A 21,704-nucleotide genomic window follows, 5' to 3' on the forward strand; every position below is an offset into this window, starting at 1 on the left:
TTTCCGCCTGTCCTCCGCCCGCGTGCTCTTCCCTACCCATACCCCCCCATACCTATTCCTCTCTAAGTAGAAAGCAACGAAACCCCATTGAGAAATAGACAAAAGCATTAGTAGATCCAATAACAGAGTCAACCCACCAAGGCGGTTACTTTGCATTGTGCCCACCCTATTACTTATAGATTGTTATATGGTTGTTGATATGCAATATGTGTTTGTGTATGTAATATTGATGGTAAGCGAACGTGAATTGAAATAAGCAAAGGTGTCACAGCCTGAACTATTGGGAATTAAGCGAGTATATTATAGCACTGTTTATTATAGCACTGTACAATAAGATACATGTTGTAGAATTACTTTTGTTGCTACTTCATAACTGCAATTTTGCTACTCTTATGAATCATAATGTAAAATATCTGACATGCAGGATGTATTTTCACTGGACCAAATTTGGCACAAATACCTGATATGCCCAAATTGGAATACTGATGGGGTTGTGGGGGATTGATTTTGTCATTTGGGAATTGTAGTTGCTGGGATTTATAGTTAATCAACAATCAAAGAGCGCTCTGAAGTCCACCAATGATGGAATTGAACCAAACTTGGCACACAGTACTCCCATGATGAACAGAAAATACTGGAAGGGTTTGGTGGACATTGATCTTGAGTTTTGGAGTTGTAGTTCACCTACATCCAGGGAGCACTGTGGATTCAAACTATAATGGATGTGGACCAAACTTAGCACATATACTCAATATGCCCAAATGTGAACTGGTGGAGTTTGGGGAAAATAGACCTTGACATTTGGGAGTTGTAGTTGCTGGGATATATAGTTCACCTATGAACAAAGAGCATTCTGAACCCCATCAATGATAGAATTGGACCAAACTTCCCACACAAAACCCCCATGACGAACAGAAACTACTGTGTTTTCTGATGGTCTTTGATGATCCCTCTGACACCCCCTCGCGACCCCCTCCCCATTGAGAAACGTTGCCTTAGATTAGCAGATACTGTACTATTATCAGAGGGAGGGAAGGAGGTTGTATTTCTGACTGCAAATTATGCTTGCAAATAGCAGAGGGTAACAATGGAAAAACTTTGTTTGGCAATTAAAGGACAGACTATTTACTGTGCAAATTTCTGTCAATGATTCATACCAGACATGAGTCATAATATCCCTTCTAAAGCACATGTAGTTTACGAAAACACTGGAGTCTATTAATAAGTGCTCCCTGTTTTCTTTATCATTATCTTTCTGATAGACTTTAAATCTTGATGTAGAGTGAAGACTACCTGCAATACGACTGCCCTCCATATCAGAATGACACCACCTGCTCAGCACTGGAGTTCATTCAATTTAGCACTATTTAAAAGATGGCTAATGGTGACAAGGAAATGGCATCTCTGTTGGATCCTGCTGAACTAAGAACTTCAAGATATTTTGTGGTAAGCTTATCAGTGTTGATAATTATGTTGAAACTGTTAACGAGTTGTCAAAAGCCTGATGAATGGACACTGCCATGTTAGAAAATGGGGTTGAAAGCAGAATGCTCCATTGCACTTCTTTAGGATCAGGATGTTAACTATGTGGCTTGGATTTGGAGAATGTATTCTCCTTTGCACTATTTATTTTTTTCTAATACATTAGCACTTGTCATTCCAACTTGTTTCACTGAAAGAAGGCATGTTCTTCCTTTTGGAATAAATAAGCTTCACTGAAGACTGACAGGTCGGAGGTTCGAATCTGGGTAGAAAGCATGGATGAGCTCCCTCTTTTAGCTCCAACTCCCCATGCAGGGAAATGAGAGGAACCTCCCACAAGGATGGTAAAACATCAAAAACATCTGGGTGACCCCTGGACAATGTCCTTGCAGATGGCCAATTCTCTCACATCAGAAGCAACTTGCAGTTTCTCAAGTCGCTCCTGACATGAAAAAAGTGTGTTTACTTTCAGGCCAAGGCTCATAGTTTGCCTCCTACAGGAGTGTAGGCCAGACTCCTTCCTCCTGTGGGATTGTATTTATGTGACTTGTGGCTTCCACATAGGTAGAACATGGAGATGCTAAACATTCTGTGAGATGGCAATGTTTATTCAATGTTCATTATGCTTTGATGGCCACAAAGGCAGCATTTACCTAGAGATACTGCTTCAGAAGTACAAATAGTTGGCTAATGTTTCCAAATATGCTGCACGAGGACCAGTGTCACATGAGGCAGCTGCCGACATCCCCACCCCATATAACCTTTTAATAATAAATATCGCATTTTATGAAATCATATATCACTGACTTTTGAGATATGAGTCCTTATTAAAAGGGTGAATGCCTCATATACTCACAATATCCTGATCTGACATATATTTTTTTTTAGTTAGAGACATCTTGAGATAACACGTTCATATATTTAGTATGGATTTGTGATTTATAGACTGTACCTGAATATGTTTCTCACAGCAGAAATAAAAAACAATGCCCCCCCCCCCCCGAAATGAATCATAGAGTTGGATGAGACCTTGTAGGAGACATCCAGTTCAACCCCCTTCCAAGAAGCAGGAAAATCACATTCAAAGCACCCCCAACAGATGGCCATCCAACCTCTGTTTAAAAGCCTCCAAAGAGGGAGCCTCCACCACATTCTGGGGAAGAGAGTTCCACTGCTGAACGGCTCTCTCACACAGAGTTAGGAAGTTCTTCCTTATGTTCAGGTAGAATCTCCTTTCCTGAAGTTGAAGCCATTGTTCCATGTCCTAGTCTCCAGGGCAGCAGAAAACAAACCTGCTCCCTCCTCCCTGTCTTCCCTTCACATATTTATACATGGCCATCATGTGTCCTCTCAGCCTTCTCTTCTGCAGGCTAAACATGCCAAGCTCTTTAAGGCGCTCCTCATAGGGCTTGTTCTCCAGACCCTTGATCATTTTAGTCGCCCTCTTCTGGACATATTCCAGCTTGTCAACATCTCCCTTCAATTGCAGTGCCCAGAATTGGACACAGTGTGATTCCAGGTGTGGTCTGACCAAGGCAGAATAGAGGGGTAGCATGACTTCCCTGGATCTAGAAGCATAATCCAAACATCCAGGAAATTGTGTGTTAATGAAACACAAATGAGAAGACCTCTGGCATATCTGTACTCTGCCCTCCCTTTTCAGTTAGCTACTTGAGTCCTCTATTACTAGAAACAAATCTTTAATTAGATTCTTCCATCTGCTTTATACATGCAGAGATGCTGGTAAGCTGTGAATAATAATGATCAGCTGATTCTGTGTGAGTTAAAAAGGAAGGAAAGTATTTCATATTAAAGACAAGTAGTTTTAGAACCATGGATGCAAAAGTAAAGTGAAATATTATAACCATGGATATTTTGAAATAAAGTGAAATATTGCACAACACTATTACTCTGAAGTGAAAAAAGAGAGCGAAGTCTATCTGTTAGAATCCAAAGAACTGGTTCATTAACAGCTTATTTCCAAAGATGTCAGCTGATAGGAATCCAGTATTTGATGAAATTTGAGGTTTAAAATTCTGTTTGTGGGAAACAATGCATAGCGTTTGAAGGAAGTCATAGGGAGGAGGGAGTGAACTTGTTTTGTGCTGCCCTGGAGACTGGCACGCGGAACAATGGCTTCCAACTACAAGAGAGGAGATTCCATCTGAACATGAGGAAGAACTTCCTGACTGTGAGAGCCATTCAGCAGTGGAACTTTCTGCCCGAAGTGTGGTGGAGGCTCCTTCTTTGGAAGCTTTTAAACAGAGGCTGGATGGCCATCTGTCGGGAATGCTTTGAATGCAATTTTCCTGCTTCTTGGCAAGGGGTTGGACTGGATGGCCCGTGAGATTTCTTCCAACTCTGTGATTCTATGATTCTAAGGAGCTGATTATTAAAAAACAATTTTAATTGCTTTGACCTGTACTTTTGAGTCACTTAAAAGTGCCATTTTCTAAGTGAGGGAACTAGGTGCCTGATTATATGTAGCCTGTCCTATAAATAGTCTGACTGCACTTTGGGTGATCCACTAACCTGCTGATATTTGCTATCTGAAGTTGTCTGGAAAAGTCCATAAACAAGTTTTAAGTAAAGGTTAAAACCATATATATAGGTAAGGAAGTGATGACATGCTGAAAAATAGTCATGAGTCGTCTTCGGGCTGAGAAAGGCGGCATAGAAATGCAGTAAATAGTTTGATCTGTGCATGACCGTTTGCCAATGAATGTTTGTTAAAGGTATAAATATGGCCGTATATACCTTGCTTAAGGGTTGCAGTTTTGGACTAATGTGAGTTGGGCTGCCACCTTTGTCCTAATTGTAAAACCAGTAAAGAACCTTAAAATTCATTTTGTCTTGTTTGCCGGCTTCATTTGCTTCACGTCTAAATGGACTCCATTGATTCCACTACATTTTAATCAAAAATACGATGTCCCATGTAATAGATTATTATAACAAAGCAACCTGATAAAATTCAATATAAACTGTATTTATTGAAATCAAAGGAAATACATTCTTGTCTGACTTGCTGATGCATGTTTGGGAACATTGAGGAGTGCTCCCTGTACTTATTCAAAGACACGTTGTTTGTATATTGGCCTTGCCTGTGAGCTCAGAAAACACATGTAAAAAATACAGTGCACATCAGTGTTCCCACCCGCTTGCCTTATCCTACTCATCACTTGGCAGAGCCATGTTTATTTTATTCCAAATTAAATAGTGAGGTAAGTTGAGCACCCTTTATCTGGAATTCTAACATTCAAATACTGCAGCATTTTCCACAGGGGTGACTGAGGACACCTTTATGCAGCCCTAAAACCTGTGCCAAAGTGGGTTTAAATATATAAAATTATTTTCATGCTATGCATATGAGGTATATATGAAACATACATAAATGTTGTGTTTAGAGTTCTATCTCATTTCCAAGATTTTTCATTATGTACATGTAGGTAAATACAGATTTCCATAAATAAATAAATAAATAAATAAATAAATCAAAACACTTCTAGCCCCAAACGTTTTGAATAAGTTATCCTCAATCTATACATTGACTTATGAAAACAATATTTGATGAATTTCCAGGCAGAATATGACAATTGTATAACAGCCAATGAAAAACTTTTATACGCATGTGCTGAAATCTGGCGTAGAGACAAAAGAATCAAGCAACATGAGCTCTACCCAATTATAGTTGCATAGTTCAAAAACCTTGGCCTGCATACTATTTTAGCAAATATATTTTGCATATAACAGTTTTCTTCTAGGTGCAGTGGTTCTCAACCTGGGGTCCCCAGATGTTTTTGACCTACAACTCCCAGAAATCCCAGCCAGTTTACCAGCTGTTAGGATTTCTGGGAGTTGAAGGCCAAAAACATCTGGGGACCCCAGGTTGAGAACCACTGTCCTAGTGGTACATTCCTGCTGGGAGGAAAGACATTGCACTTTTCCCCCAAATGTGTATCGCCGTACGAATTTAAATAATCTTTTTTTAGGTGACAGGTGCATAAATATATGTGAAATCCTTATATTCTTATTTATATTTGAGTGTATCTTATCCCAATAAACTGGACATTCTATTGTCATGTGAGCGAAAAGCCCTATGTGCACACAATCTGTTCATATATATCCTGAGTTTCTATATATAAAAGCAGAAAACTTGATAGAAGCGCAATTATTCTGATTTTCTTCTGTTTTTTTCTTTCTGTTTTTGTGTTTTTACTATCACATATCATACTGAGGAAAATGCTATTTTCTGAATACTTATGAACCAGCTATGGTTGGCATGTTTATCTTGATTAAAGTTGCACTCTCTTCCATAAGCCAGTTTCAACTTTTAATGGTCTTATACTTTTTCCAGGTTCCTCTCTATGCATACTTCTTCTTACGTCTTGCTAGGGAAAAAATAAAAAAAAAGTTTCAGAATATTTTGCCATTAGGCACAGCGCAACACATTATTATTATTATTATTATTATTACTATTATCACAAAAGCATAGTATGTCACAGCAAACGAGATCTATATGCTGGATTTCGTATCCCAAAATCACAAGTCGAACACTTCCCAAGCGTCTAGGACTGTGTGATGTATTATTATTATTATTATTATTATTATTGTTATAATAATAATAATAATAATAATTTTATTATTATATAATTCTTAGCAGAATCTAAAGATAAATCTCATCGGTGGTCTTCTATGCTTTCCTTTCGCTCTCAGCTGGCTTTGTATGCTCTATTGCAAAATGTTCAGCTATTCATGATCATCATCATCATTTAATTACTTATTAATCACCCTCCATCCAAGATGCTCTAGGCGATTTACAAGCTAAAATTGTAAAGGATAAAAATATATACATACAGATATTGATAAAATTAACAAAGATCAAAAGCTCTAGTAAAAAGCCAGGTCTTAAGTGCTAGGGTAAAAGGCCCTAACTCACGCATGGCTCTCATATAGGGAGGCAAGGAATTCCACAAGGCAGGGGCAGAAATAGAAAAAGCCCTGCGTCTGGTCCTTTCCAAGTGCACTTCTCTAGGACCCGGTATATAAAGTTAGTCATGTTGGGATGGTCGTTGTGACCTCCGATGATGGGAGAATGAGAGACGGTCCTTAAGATGATGAGGTCTTCTCTTCACAGACAGCCATCTGGTGAAATGGTGCCTAAGCATAAGGTATTTAGTATAATTGCAGATTTTTTTTTTTTTGCACTGGGGCAGGGAAGATTGTTTTGACAATTATTTTAAGAGAGGTGGCATGGCTAGTCCAATGCCATGTCAAAATCAAGCCTTTTAGTGAAGAGTAGGGCTTGATAGAATGTCTGGGAATTTCTGCAGTGTTTGTGGAGCCACTCGAGAGGAAACATATATCAGTGGGTTGTTGTGTGTTTTCTGGGCTGTATGGCCATGTTCCAGAAGCATTCTCTCCTGACGTTTCGCTTACACCTATGGCAGGCATCCTTGGAGGTTGTGAGACCACACAACCTCTGAGGATGCCTGCCATAGATGCAAGTGAAACGTCGGAAACTCACAACAACCCAGTGATTCCGGTCATGAAAGCCTTCGAAAATATATTAAACATGTATCAGTCATCATTACTTTTAAAAAGCTGTTTCCTGAGTGAACACATTTTTTCTCTGCTTACTAACATACTGAATATTGAAAATGTGGCCCTTAGGTTTCGCTAAAGCACTATCAAAAACAATAACATTAAAAAGGCAAGAAAAAAACACTGCTTTACTTACTCCACAGCCAGTTTGTTAGTTGTTCCCCAAGGAAGTAGAAGGTTACCATGATAACGAAAGTGACAAAGAAAAATATTACCATCCCACCTGGACTGAGCACTCCTAGAACTGGATACGCCCAAATCCCAGATTTATAGTGAACCCACAATATCCTTTAAAAAAAAGAGAGAGATAAATATTATGGTCTTGGGTAGGACTGAAATATTCACACTGAAATATCTTTCAAGTGAAGCAGGGAGCTGGAATGAGCCCTAAAACAGAATAGGAAAGCAACTAAGATAAGAAACAATAATTTTGGCCAAAGGAACTATCAAGTCCAGCACTGTTTTCAATCCAACCTATTCACAGCACTGGTTGAGATAGATAAGGTTTATTGCCAGCATCAATATTTTGTAGAATTTCATAGTTATGAAGAAAAAGATAAAGTGCGTGTGAACAAGATCTAATACATTCATGGTAATCCTTATCAGAGGTCTATGAGACCAGCAAAGAACGAGCCCAGGGCTTATTTGTTGTTTAAGAGGAAGTTCTCAGAATTTGGAACTGGATGCAGCCATAACTTTTAGTTGTTGGCCCTGGGCATATAATATTATGGTTATAGCATTACTAGCATAACACAAATAACAGAGCTTAGGAAACAATATAGGGCACAGAGAAATGTTAGCTATTGAGGAGATGGAGCTTATCAGGCTCACTAAAACAGATCCATATACTGTTGAATCTTTAATTCTAATTTTACACCAACAATGAGATATAAAGAGCCATAAAATTGTAATTGTTAGCTGATTGCATGCCCTTATTTCTGAAGTCACAAGCAAATACAACTCTCTGAAAGGAGAGAGAGGAAACAAATACAAAATTATAATAATTATTACATTATTATTATTCATTGCACATACAAAACGATAAACATTATCTAAATTTGGATTTCATTAAAGACGCTGGTTCCACAATGCTTGACACTAATTTAAATAGAATATACATGATCATTTAACTTTCACAGTTAAAACATTTGGGAGTAAAAATTCTTACATTTTAATTGGATCATAAATCTGTGCTTATAATAATTTAATTAATGATATTTGACTAATATGCATTGTCTAGATAACATTTGTAAAATTTTCTAACTTGTTATTTGGAAAGCCAGCATTTTGTAGTGGCTTAAGAAAGGAATAACCATGCCAGTGACCACAGCTTGAATTCCCATTCAGTCATGAAAAGCCATTAGGTGAATCTCGACAAGTCAAATTGTCTCAGCCTCAGATGAAAGCAAAGGCAAACCCTCTCTGAACAAATCTTGCCAATAAAGCCCCAGGATCGGTTTGCTGTAAGTTAGAAATGACTTGAGGGCCACAACAACAACACAAGTGCCTTAGAGCCCTTCCACACAGCTTTATATCCCGGAATATCAAGGCAGAAAATCCCACATTATCTGACTGTGGACTCAGATAACCCAGTTCAAAGCAGATATTGTGGGATTTTCTGCCTTGATATTCTGGGATATAAGGCTGTGTGGAAGGGCCCCTGGATGAATTATAGTAAATCATTTGGAGGAAGCCACTGCAGAGATGTATCTGTGTGATGATATCCAAATGAATGCTTCCTCAGATTCTTAAAACAAATGTGTCAAGTTAATTGTCTGAGCAACAATGAGTAAGAAAGATTCTACTGTAAAAGGCAAAAAGTAAATACCTACCAGACGAGGTATGTAACTGCAAAGAAGGCAAGTCCAAAAATTCCTTTAATCCTACTGGGATACTTGTGAGGACATATATACAGCTCTATGAATAGCAGTGGCAGAATTGTAGTATGCTAAAAATCAAAACCACACACAAGGACATGAGGTAAATATTTAAACAATAGTATTGATCGTTACATTGATTTCAGCAGTGCTATAATATTATATACTAATTCTTTGTGCTGTGTTTATCACAAGGGAAATATGGTTTTTCCAAAAAGAGAATTTTTTGTCAGTTTCCTTCTTTCTCCCGCAAATGGAGCTTCTGTATCTGTGGTTAGAAAGTTATGCTGGAAATACAGTGCATACATGAATGTATTGTGCAATGAGAAATATAAAGTTAGTGTGTGATATAAAAGCCCTAGAAATTCATAAAACACAATTTTTAAACATCATTTTAGATATTTATGATGCATTCCTACATCCAAGTTTTGCTGGCTTATGCGTGGTGGGGCTACAGGAAGAAGTTCTGCTATCTCAGAAGAAGTTGACATGGACTGCATACAGATACAGTATGCTGATGCAACTTTGCAGTCTGCAGAACTCTTTGGCATTCGTGTTCAAAATAGGACAGAGAGGTAGGAAGGGTATGTCTGTCCTATTTTGAAAACTAAGGCCATGAGGGGACAAGAGCCAGTGTGGGAGCCCCAGGTAATGCAATGGGTTAAACCCTTGTGCCGGCAGGACTACTGACCAACAGGTTGGCAGTTTGAATCCGGGGAGTTGGGTGAGCTCCCATCTCAGCTCTAGCTTCCAATATGGGGACATGACAGAAGCCTCCCACAGGATTGTAAAACATCAAACATCTGGCCGTCCCCGGGCAAAGTCCTTGCAGATGCAGAATTATCTCATCCCAGAAGCGACTTGCGGTTTCTCAAGTCATTTCTGGCATGGAAAAAAAATGGGAGTGAGGGAGAAAATACTGCCTACCCTGCTTGGCTTTCCAGAAGCAACAACTTGTTTTGATGGTACTATGATATTATTTATTTATTTATTTATTTATTTATTTCTGCTGCTTATACCCCGCCCTTCTCACCCCCGAGGGGGGACTCAGGGCGGCTTACAAAAAGAAGGCACAATTCGATGCCCTTATCCAAACACATACAAATATAAAAACAATTACAATAGTTAAACAATTAACAGATTAAAACATCAATATATAGCACAATAGCACATCAATAAACAGTCTCATGGTCAGTGTTCCGCGTTCCATAGGTCCAATAGGTTTCTTCATTATTTGCCCATCATTATGGTCTTTCTTTTTAGCTGCCAGAGTTTCCAAAAGCCTGGTCCCACATCCAAGTTTTCAGCTTTTTCCTGAATGAGAGAAGGGAAGTCGCTGATCTGATCTCCCCAGGGAGTGAGTTCCACAGGTGGGGGGCCACCACTGAGAAGGCCCTGCTCCTCGTCCCCGCCAGTCTCACTTGTGATAAAGGCGGGGTCGAGAGCAGGGCCTCCCCAGAAGATCTTAGACTCCGAGGTGGGATGTAGAGGGAGATCCGTTCGGACAGATACACTGGGCCGGAACCGTATAGGGTTTTGTAGGTTAAAACCAGCACCTTGAATTGCGCTCGGAATTGGATCGGCAGCCAGTGGAGCTGGCATAACAGGGGGGTGGTATGCTCCCTGTATGCCGCTCCGGTGAGCAATCTGGCTGCCTCCCGTTGGACTAGTTGGAGTTTCCGAGCAGTCTTCAAAGGCAACCCCACGTAGAGTGTGTTGCAGTAATCCAACCGGGATGTGACAAGAGCGTGGACCACCGTGGCCAGATCCGACTTCCCAAGGTACGGGCGCAGCTGGCGCACAAGTTTTAATTGTGCGAAAGCTCTCCCGGCCACCGCTGAGACCTGGGGTTCCAGGCTCAGCGATGACTCCAGGATCACTCCCAAGCTGCGAACCTGCGTCTTCAGGGGGAGTGTAACCCCGTCTAACACAGGCTGTAACCCTATACCCTGCTCGGCCTTACGATTGACCAGTAGGACCTCGGCCTGACGATTGACCAGAGTGGGGAGGGGGCGCTGTATCCCTTTAAAATAAAAACATGCTCTCCACTCCTTTTCTTTTGAAGTCAAAGTGCCGTTCTCTTTTTGTTTGTGCTGTGAAAAACAAGCATTTGCTGACATGAGAGAAAAATTCCAATAATACAGTCACAAATTCTGGGTACAGAAGATGTGAACAACAAAAATAGGGGGCAAACGAAGCTCACATATTCCCCAAACTTGGTTTAATGTGAAATATGATTAGGTTCACAGATCATGTCTCCAGAACAGTTACTTTTTAATCAGAGTAATAATGAAAACACTCCATGTACTTAAGTATTTACTTTGCTTAGAATTATTATATCAATGTACCACTTACCATTCACTTACCATAGAGTGATTAAGCCAACTTGGATTAATGTCATCAAGCTCTTTAGGGTACACTAGTTCTCTGTCATATGCATAAAGGCCCCAGAAAGCAACAGCTACAAACTGAGAGAAAAACATTCAAACATGAATAATTAATATATGATACAAATGGTAATTATGGGTATCTAAAAAAATTAACATCAAAATATTTGCATTGCTCTTCCACTTTCCTCTTCACAAACAGACCATTTTGCATTATGGATATAGTATATTATTCTTTTCATTTAATCTTCAGATAGATTAATAAAAACTCTTAATTTCATGTTATATAGTGTTAGGATCACATAACACCATATAACATTACATTAACCCTGTGTCTCTGATAGGCCAATGCTCCAACTACAGGATTTCTCTAACAAGTTAAACAAGTTAAACAACAAGTTAAACATGAGCCAACAATGTGATGTGGCGGCAAAAAAAGCCAATGGGATTTTGGCCTGCATCAATAGAAGCATAGTGTCTAGATCTAAGGAAGTAATGCTACCCCTCTATTCTGCTTTGGTTAGACCACATCTGGAATATTGTGTCCAATTCTGGGCACCACAATTCAAGAGAGATGTTGACAAGCTGGAAAGTGTCCAGAGGAGGGCGACTAAAATGATCAAGGGTCTGGAGAACAAGCCCTATGAGGAGCGGCTTAGGGAACTGGGCATGTTTAGCCTGAAGAAGAGAAGGCTGAGAGGAGATATGATAGCCATGTATAAATATGTGAGAGGAAGCCACAGGGAGGAGGGAGCAAGCTTGTTTTCTGCTTCCTTGGAGACTAGGACGCGGAACAATGGCTTCAAGCTACAAGAGAGGAGATTCCATCTGAACATTAGGAAGAACTTCCTGACTGTGAGAGCCGTTCAGCAGTGGAACTCTCTGCCCCGGAGTGTGGTGGAGGCTCCTTCTTTGGAAGCTTTTAAGCAGAGGCTGGATGGCCATTTGTCAGGGGTGATTTGAATGCAATATTCCTGCTTCTTGGCAGGGGGTTGGACTGGATGGCCCATGAGGTCTCTTCCAACTCTATGATTCTATGATTCTATGATTCTATGATTCATATGCTTCATGGCATATTATAAACCACGGGTTCTCAAACTAAGGCCTGTGGGCCGGATGCGGCCCTCCAAGGTCATTTGCCTGTTCCCTTCCCTAAACTTTAGACTTAAGTTTGCCCTAAGTTTGAGATTACTTGACGGCACACAAAAACAATCCTAATTAACTTGACTATTTCATCATCCAAAAGTAGGCCCACACTTCCCATTGAAAGATAGAGAAGTTTATGTTGGTGAAAATTGTTCTTCATTTAAAATATTGTTTTGTCTTCATTTCTTTTGTGTTTTTGCTTTTGGTTTTTTTTTTGTTTTTTTTTGCATTACAGATATTTATATTTATTTATTTATTTATTTGCTGCATTTATTAACCGCCGCTCTCAGCCCTGGGGCGACTCGCGGCGGTGTACAACATACAAAAGACAGTTTACAATGAACCAACATGACAAAAACCAACATATCACTACTACACAAACATCTAATTACACTAAAATAATCCGCTTCGTCTTATCGATATATGTGCAGTGTGTATAGGAATTAGTTCATTTTTTTCCCCCAAACTACAGGTCACCCTCAAAAGTCTGAGGAACCGTGGACCCGCCACCCCCCCCCCCCCAAACTTAAAAAGTTTGAGGACCTCTGTTATAAACCATTGGGAATATACAGTATTACAGTTATAATGTAATCTCAGAAGTTGCTTTTTATCAAGCAAGAGAAACTGTCAATAGTGTATTAGAAAATAATATAACAACAACAAAACAAAACACCAGCTCCCTCACCATAAGAATTTCATGTTGACTGAGAGTTTCTTGTTGCTTCTGTTTACATAACAATAATAGTTAACAGCAATCGTGCAATTAAGATGTTCCACCATATAAATCAGGCATGTGCAAACTAAGGCCTGGGGGCCGGATGCAGCCCCCTGGGTACTTACCTCAGGCCCTCCTCCTCTTTTTCCTTGTCCTCTTGGCATAAGACACGGTGGCCCGCCACATTCGAGGCAGGAAGGCATGCAGCAGCTGAGAGTCCTCTGGAGTGCTCTCAGCCATTGCGTATCTTGCCTTCCTCCTGGCACAAGGATGGTGCAAGTGGCCCCATCCTTATGCCCGGAGGATGGCTCGAGAAGATACACTCTGGTGACGGCTCTCTGGAGCACTCTCAGCCACTGCACTGTCTCACCCTCCTTCAGGCATAATGCCAAGAGGACAGCCCAAGGATTGGGAAGGAGGATCAAGAATTGGGAGGGGGGATTGGGGTGCATTCACTGCTTGTCTTGCCTTTCTCCCAGCATAAAGACGGGGGTGAGCAGCCCTGTCCTTATGCCAGGAGGACAACCTGAGGATGACCCAGGCCCTTCCCTGCCCTCTCCTGGCCCAGCCTGCAATGCGGCCACAAGGCAAAAAAGTTTGCCCATTCCTGATATAAATGATGTTAACACCCTTCAGTTTTCTCTCAAGTGGGATTCTGTAATGTAGTATATAATTTTCTAGACAATACTCATCAATGCATAAGTAGATGTTAAGTAGATATATTAGCATACTGGGCTTTTCTCGAGTGGACATAGCTTGCTCTAGTGGCAGGAATGATGCAGGGTGATATTTCATAATGAGATCTATAAAACACATTTTAAAATGGGGGTTCTATGTTATCTTTGAAAACATCGTAGCATTTCCTTGGCATGATAAAAGGCTCATTATTAGTATGAACCAAAAGCATTTGTTGTCATGACAATATTGTTGGAGTGGATCATAGAGGATAATAAAAACAGAGTGTTCTGGATGCACAATGGAACATATGCGAGATTCTTTTACCCCTGGAGACCCAGAGAAAACAGACCTAATGGTAAAACATTGAGTCCCACCCATAAGAGAAAAAACTACTTTTCACTGCAGCCTATAAACCATCATCATAGGAACACACAGTATTTGGCAAGTCTAAAAATACTGATATGATGGTGATTTGGTCCAAATCTAACCATGAAGCTGGTATGGTAGAATTGGGAACAGTTCCAGGTAGCATAAAGTGCATATGCTCATACTTCAAAAGCAGACATTCTTGAATTATATCTCTATCAGTGACTCCTAATCATTTTGAGATCGCAAAACCCTTTGACAGATCCCTTCTGCAGGAAACAGTGGATAGCTACAGTTTGCATGCATCACAGCAAGTCATTTTATTTATTGCTTTGCACTCTGATTTCTTTCATGGAGATTATACGAAATATTCACAACATTTGAAAATACTGTTTTAGTTTGAAATAAAATTAAAGAAGAAAATCACAGAAAGAGAAATTATTATTTCGACTCCCGAAAACTTATTCATGATCAAGAACCTCTAGTCTACACTTATAAGTACATGATGGATTATGCACAAAAAAGGGATAAATTATCAGGTTTCAAAGTGAACAAACACAAACCTCTCCCCCATACAACTATGAGAAATGTGCAAGCAGGAAAAATCAGTCGCACAATCTGCTCTCAGCCTTCATGACTTTTCCTAGTCTTATTGGCAGGGCAGTGGGGGGAAAATAATCAAACAATGTTACTAAATACACATGGAGCCTGGATACACATGGACCCTGGATAACAAACTGTATAGCTGTACAACCCTTTGTCCATGATATTAACAAAGACTTCAAAACCCAGCTACTTGCTAACAGTTACAATTAAAAGGATTACTCAATAATAATAATAATAATAATAATAATAATAATAATTATTATTATTATTGCGCAGACAGACTACAAGCAGAGGCATAACACTGTTGCTCAGATGATTCATTGGAACTTGTGCCACAAATACCATCTGCCTGCGACAAAACTGGTGGGATCACAAGCCGGAAAAAGTTACAGAGAATGAACATGTCAAGCTACTCTGGGACTTCTGAATTCAGACAGAGTTTTGGAGCACAATACTCCTGACCTCACAATCATGTTAAAAAACAAAGTATGGATTGTCGATGTTGCCATCCCAGGTGACAGCAGGATTGAAGAAAAACAACTGGAAAAGCTGACACGATACGAGGATTTAAAGATCGAACTGCAAAGACCTTGGCAAAAGCCAGTCAAGGTGGTCACAGTAGTGATTGGCACACTGGGTGCAGTGCCTAAAGACCCTGGCCTGCACTTAAACACAATTGGCATTGACAAAATTACCATCTGCCAGCTGAAAAGGCCATCCTACTGGGATCTGCACACATTATTCGCCGATACATCACACAGTCCTAGACACTTGGGAAGTGTGCAAAGTGTGATCCAATTTAACAGCCAGCAGTGTCTGCTGTGGACTCAACTTGTTGTGTTTCAAATAATAATAATAATAATAATAATAATAATAATAATAATAATAAATAGAGGGACTTGGGGTAGCTCACAAAACACTCAAGATGTGACATGCAAAATACAACAAGTGCAAATCAAAACATACGAGTAGACAATAAACAATCAACACAACATCACCAAATTCACGGTACTCCCTGGTAAAAACAATAACATACAGAAATAGTTGTAGATAAAACAACAGTATTCGATCTCAGAAGTATAAAGTGCTAATAAAGAATCTAAAGCTTACCAAGCCAATGGGGAATACAAATGCTGAGAAGATGAAATCCCTGATAGGCACCAATGCGCGTGACACAGTCTTCTCTTCCGAAGGGAGGCACAGAGCTACAGTATCAATTGTGGTACACAGTATATACAATATGTTCTGCAGGACCTATTAAATGACAAAGACATTGAATTACAGCGCATGATAAATACACTTGTATTGTTGAGAAATCAAATTATACTCATACACGATTTACTACGGGTGCTTGATTTTGGTGTGGATATGTTTATATCAATTTCAAGTTGTGATATAAAATTGATCTAAAAAGGAGTTGAAACATTAGTCATATTTGTAAAATCGGCATCTCTTTGTTGGACTAGAGCAAGCATGAGCAGTTTGTATGTCATGTTACCAATAAACAGTCCACTGTAACAAGCTTCCACTCCTTTAAATCAAGACCCATCTGGTAAGCATCCCACTGACCTTGCAAAATCTGCCATAAGTAATTCAAGGCATGTATTGCCATATGGAATAAGGCCCAAATCAATGTTTTATCCCCACTCCCTGTGAAGCCAGGTACAGGTTCAAAGATCACTTACAGCAGGCACAGGCAAACTTCAACCCACCAGGTCAAGGGGGAACAGGAAGAGGCCTGAGGCTGCTAGGAATTGTGGGAGTTGAATTCCAAAGCACTTGGATGGAAGACCCATGCCTGCTATAAAGGATCTGTTTTCAAAACCTCAAATAGAGGGCATGCCTTATCAGAGCAAACTCTTGTAGTCCTAGAAGTGTCAAGCTTTTTGCTTTGCAACTAAAGAAGAGGCACCTATCAATCACATGCCTAACAATGCAGCAAGTCAGGTGAACCTCTCGATATGTGATCGAAGGATATCTTGGCTAGAATCACTGGGTTGCTGTGAGTTTTCCAGGCTGCATGGCCATGTTCCAGAAACAGTCTCTCCCGACGTTTTGCAGACAGGAAATAATCAAGGCCAGCTAACACCCTCCAACAAAGGATTCCCACAAACAGGAAGCAGGCAGGCTTTGAAGCTGCAAGGCTATTCAATGCTAATCAAGCTGACCAAATTGCAACATTCACACTTGCCTCAAGCAGACAAGAGTGGTTGAAGGATTTCATGGCTGGAATCACTGAGTTTTCCAGGCTGCATGGCCATGCTCCAGAAGCATTTTCTTCTAACGTTTTGCAGGCAGGAAACAATCAGGGCCAGCTAACAAATCCCAACAAAGGATTCCCCCAGGCAGGAAGCAGCCAGGCTTTAAAGCTGCAAGGCTGTTCAGTGCTAATCAAGCTGGCCAAATTGCAACATTCACACTTGTCTCAAGTATACAGGAATATTTGAAGGATTTCATGGCTGGAATCACTGGGTTGCTGTGGCAGGAAGCAGCCAGGTTTTAAAGCTGCAAGGCTATTCAATGTTAATCACGCTGGCCAAATAGCAACATTCACACTTGCCTCAAGCAGACAAGAATGGTTGAAGGATTTCATGGCTGGAATCACTGGGTTGCTGTGGCAGCAAGCAGCCAGGCTTTGAAGCTGCAAGGCTATTCAGTGCTAATCAAGCTGGCCAAATTGCAACATTCACACTTGTCTCAAGCATACAAGAGTGGTTGAAGGATTTCATGGCTGGAATCACTGGGTTGGTGTGGCAGGAAGCAGCCAGGCTTTGAAGCTGCAAGGCTATTCAGTGCTAATCAAGCGGGCCAAATAGCAACATTCACACTTGTCTCAAGCATACAAGAGTGGTTGAAGGATTTCATGGCTGGAATCACTGGGTTGCTGTGGCAGGAAGCAGCCAGGCTTTGAAGCTGCAAGGCTATTCAATGTTAACCAAGCTGGCCAAATAGCAACATTCACACTTGTCTCAAGCATACAAGAGTGGTTGAAAGATTTCATGGCTGGAATCACTGGGTTGCTGTGGCAGGAAGCAGCCAGGCTTTGAAGCTGCAAGGCTATTCAATGTTAATCAAGCTGGCCAATAGCAACGTTTACCCTTGGCTCAAACAGACAAGAGTTCTTGTGTGTTTGAGGAGAGAACGCTTTTGGCCCATGTGGAAAACTCACAGCAAGCCATCCCTCTCAATAGGTTCTTGTAGGTTTTTTCGGGCTATAGGGCCATGTTCTAGAGGCATTTCTCCTGACGTTTCGCCTGCATCTATGGCAAGCATCCTCAGAGGTAGTGAGGTCTGTTGGAAATAGGAAAATGGGTTTATATATCTGTGGAATGACTGGGGTGGGGCAAAGAGCTCTCTGCTGAAGCTAGGTGTGAATGTTTCAGTTGACCACCTTCATTAGCATTTGAAGGCTTGGCTGAGCCTGGGAAAATGTTCTGTTGAGAGGTGTTAAGATGTGCCTGGTTGTTTCCTCTCTGCTGTTTAGCTGTAGTAATTTTAGAGTTTTTTTTAATACTGGTAGCCAGATTTTGTTCATTTTCATGGTCTCCTCCTTTCTGTTGAAATTGTCCACATGCTTGTGGATTTCAATGGCTTCTCTGTGTAGTTTGACATGGTGGTTGTTGGAGTGGTCCAGCATTTCTGTGTTCTCAAATAATATGCTGTGTCCAGGCTGGTTCATCAGGTGCTCTGCTATGGCTGACTTCTCTGGTTGAAGGCACATCTTAACACCTCTCAACAGAACATTTTCCCAGGCTCAGCCAAGCCTTCAAATGCTAATGAAGGTGGTCAGCTGAAACTTTCACACCTACCTTCAGCAGAGAGCTCTTTGCTCTTTGACCGCATCTCTGCCTATGAACCCACCAGGAATCTGAGATCTTCCGGGGAGGCCCTGCTCTTGATCCTGCCTGCTTCTCAAGCTCGGCTGGCGGGGACGAGAGATAGGGCCTTCTCGGTGGTGGCTCCTCGGCTGTGGAACGCCCTTCCTACGGACATTAGACTAGCACCATCTCTAATGGTATTCCGCAAAAAGGTGAAGACCTGGCTGTTTGAGCAGGCGTTTGAATAATTAGTGCAATGATTGGTTAATGAACACTGGAATGGAACAATGGATGACGAATCTGGAACATGTTTTTGATGACGAGACGACAGTGAATGGGTATTGTAGTAACTTTATTAATCGTGTAATGTGTTAGGTTGTTAACTGCTTCTATACTGTAGCACTGAACTTTTGCTGTTCGTATTTGTTGTGAACCGCTGTGAGTCGCCTTCAGGCTGAGAACAGCGGTATATAAGTAAGGTAAATAATAATAATAATAAATTTGCCCCACCCCAGCCATTCCACAGATATATAAACCCATTGTCCTAATTCCAACAGACCTCACTACCTCTGAGGATGCTTGCCATAGATGCAGGCGAAATGTCAGGAGAAATGCCTCTAGAACATGGCCCTACAGCCCGAAAAAACCTACAAGAACCTAGTGATTCCAGCCATGAAAGCCTTCGACAATACACTGGTCACTTTGCTGATTGTGCTAAATAGAGGCATTTCTCCTGACGTTTTGTATGCATCTATGGCAAGCATCCTCAGAGGTAGTGAGGTCTGTTGGAATTAGGACAATGGGTTTATATATCTGTGGAATGGCTGGAGTGGGGCAAGGAGCTCTTCCCTGCTGCACTTAGGTGTGAATGTTTCAACTGACCACCTTCATTAGCATTTGAAGGCCTGGCTGAGCCTGGGAAACACCTCTCAACAGAACATTTTCCCAGGCTCAGCCAGGCCTTCAAATGCTAATGAAGGTGGTCAGTTGAAACATTCACACCTAGCTCCAGCAGAGAAGAGCTCCTTGCCCCACCCCAGCCATTCCACAGATATATAAACCCATTGTCCTATTTCCAACAGATCTCACTACCTCTGAGGATGCTTGCTATAGATGCAGGCGAAACGTCAGGAGAAATGCCTCTAGAACATGGCTCTATAGCCCGAAAAAACCTACAAGAACCTAGTGATTCCAGCCATGAAAGCCTTCGACAATCCATCCCTCTCAATATTTACTTTTGGAGAAGCCCCTCCTCCTCCCTCCCTATCCCTCTCCTTATTGGCTCCCCCTTTTCAGCAGGCCCCGCCCCCCTGCACGTGCAGGACCCCGTCTGCGCAGGCGCGCCTCATTCACCGCCGGCACCTGGTTGAGGAAGGTCAGGTGCTTCCAGTGTCCGCCGTAGGTGGTGTCCTGCGCCTTGCGGACCGACTTGGGCAGCCCTATGTTCTGGCTCAGGGCGAAAGTCGCCCACAGCAAGCAGAGGAAGTGTAGCAACGCCGCGGCCCGCAGAGCCCGGGCCCCCAGCACCATGGCGGCTCTTCATTGGGATGGAGAAGGGGAGAAAGAGGGCGGCGGCGGCGGCAGTGGCAGGAGCGAGAGCCACGCCACGCGCCGGAGGGAAGCTCAGCGCATGCGCCGCGGGGGAGACATGGGCGGGCGCGCGCGCGCCCTCAGCCGCCCGCCGCCATCTTTGGCCTGCGCGTCGCCACTAGGCCTCTCCACCTCACAGAGGGCAGGGCGGGGCGTACCATGTTTACAGCATCTCACGGGGGGGGGGGAGGTGTGTGTGTGTGTGTGTGAGGAGGAGGAGGACGAGGGGAAAGGGGGATGCAGAGGTCACAGGGAGCATCTAGGAGGGTTGAATGAAAAGTAATGCCTCCACCTTCCTAACTCCTCAACAGATGGCAGTACTGGTATGTGGCAGGTACTGGCTTGTTCAGTAGACTCTCCTGTACAGCATTGTACGGTTTATTTATTTATTTATTTACGGCATTTATATGCTGCCCTTCTCACCCCGAAGGGGACTTACAATATATATTTTCATACAATATATTATATTATTACCATAGTACATAGTACATTACTATATTGCACTATACCATTATATTGTAATATTATTAGTAAGATTACATGTTGCTAAAGTTGTGTTGTTAAAGTGCGAAGTATGGAAACCTGCACAGATGGCCGGTCAATGCGACTTAAGCAATGTGCAGTCATTGAATTCTTGACAGCAGAAAGGTGTCCCCCCAAAGGAGATTCATCAGAGAATGCAAACTGTGGTGATTGTGTTGATGTGAGTACCTTGGGAAGTCTGACTTGGCCACGGTGGTCCACGCTTTGGTTACATCCCGTTTAGATTACTGCAATGCTCTCTACGTGGGGTTGCCTCTGAAGACTGCCCAGAAGCTTCAATTAGTCCAACGTGCGGCAGCCAGGAAACTAACAGGAGCGAGGTACAGGGAGCATACTACTCCTCTGTTGTGCCAGCTCCACTGGCTGCCAGTCAGCTTCTGAGCACAATTCAAAATGCTGGTTATAACCTATAAAGCCCTAAACGACTCCGGCCCAACTTACCTGTCCGAACGTATCCTCCCCTATGAGCCATCAAGATTACTAAGATCGTCTGGAGGGGCCCAGCTCTCGATCCCACCAGCCTCACAGGCGCGGCTAGTGGGGATGAGAGACAGGGCCTTCTTGGTGGTGGCCCCTCGACTCTGGAACTCCCTTCCACTGGAGATCAGAACTGCCCCTTCGATCTTAACGTTCAGGAAACAGGTGAAAACCTGGCTTTGGGGATTGGCATTCAACGAATGAGCTATGATCCTGTGATATGGATGGATGACGACGAGTAATGACTTTGATGACGACTGACCACTGTAATCATATGATTGTATTTTTTAATTGTTTCAATGTTTTAATGTTTTAGTGTGATTTAGAAATATGTTTTAATGACGGTCTGTAATATTGATGTTGGAAACCGGCCCGAGTCCCTCGAATGGAGGTGAGAAGACCAGTATACAAAACTACC

The 21,704-nt window shown here is 41.8% G+C and overlaps 1 protein-coding gene across 1 annotated transcript; it reads right to left on the bottom strand.

Annotated features, from left to right (window-relative positions):
- Positions 1–4,452: 4,452 nt before the first annotated feature.
- Positions 4,453–20,309, bottom strand: LOC132772777 (androgen-induced gene 1 protein-like). The gene is made up of 6 exons (XM_067468213.1): positions 20,039–20,309; positions 15,969–16,112; positions 11,327–11,428; positions 8,916–9,031; positions 7,220–7,371; positions 4,453–5,870 (listed from the first exon to the last, which is right to left on the bottom strand). Exons 1-6 carry the CDS (start codon positions 20,204–20,206, stop codon positions 5,845–5,847), a joined length of 708 nt encoding a protein of 235 aa, XP_067324314.1. The 5' UTR covers positions 20,207–20,309; the 3' UTR covers positions 4,453–5,844.
- Between the last annotated feature and the right edge of the window lie 1,395 nt (positions 20,310–21,704).

This window comes from Anolis sagrei, chromosome 4 (assembly GCF_037176765.1).
Source record: "Anolis sagrei isolate rAnoSag1 chromosome 4, rAnoSag1.mat, whole genome shotgun sequence".
Classification (NCBI taxonomy): Eukaryota; Metazoa; Chordata; class Lepidosauria; order Squamata; family Dactyloidae; genus Anolis; species Anolis sagrei.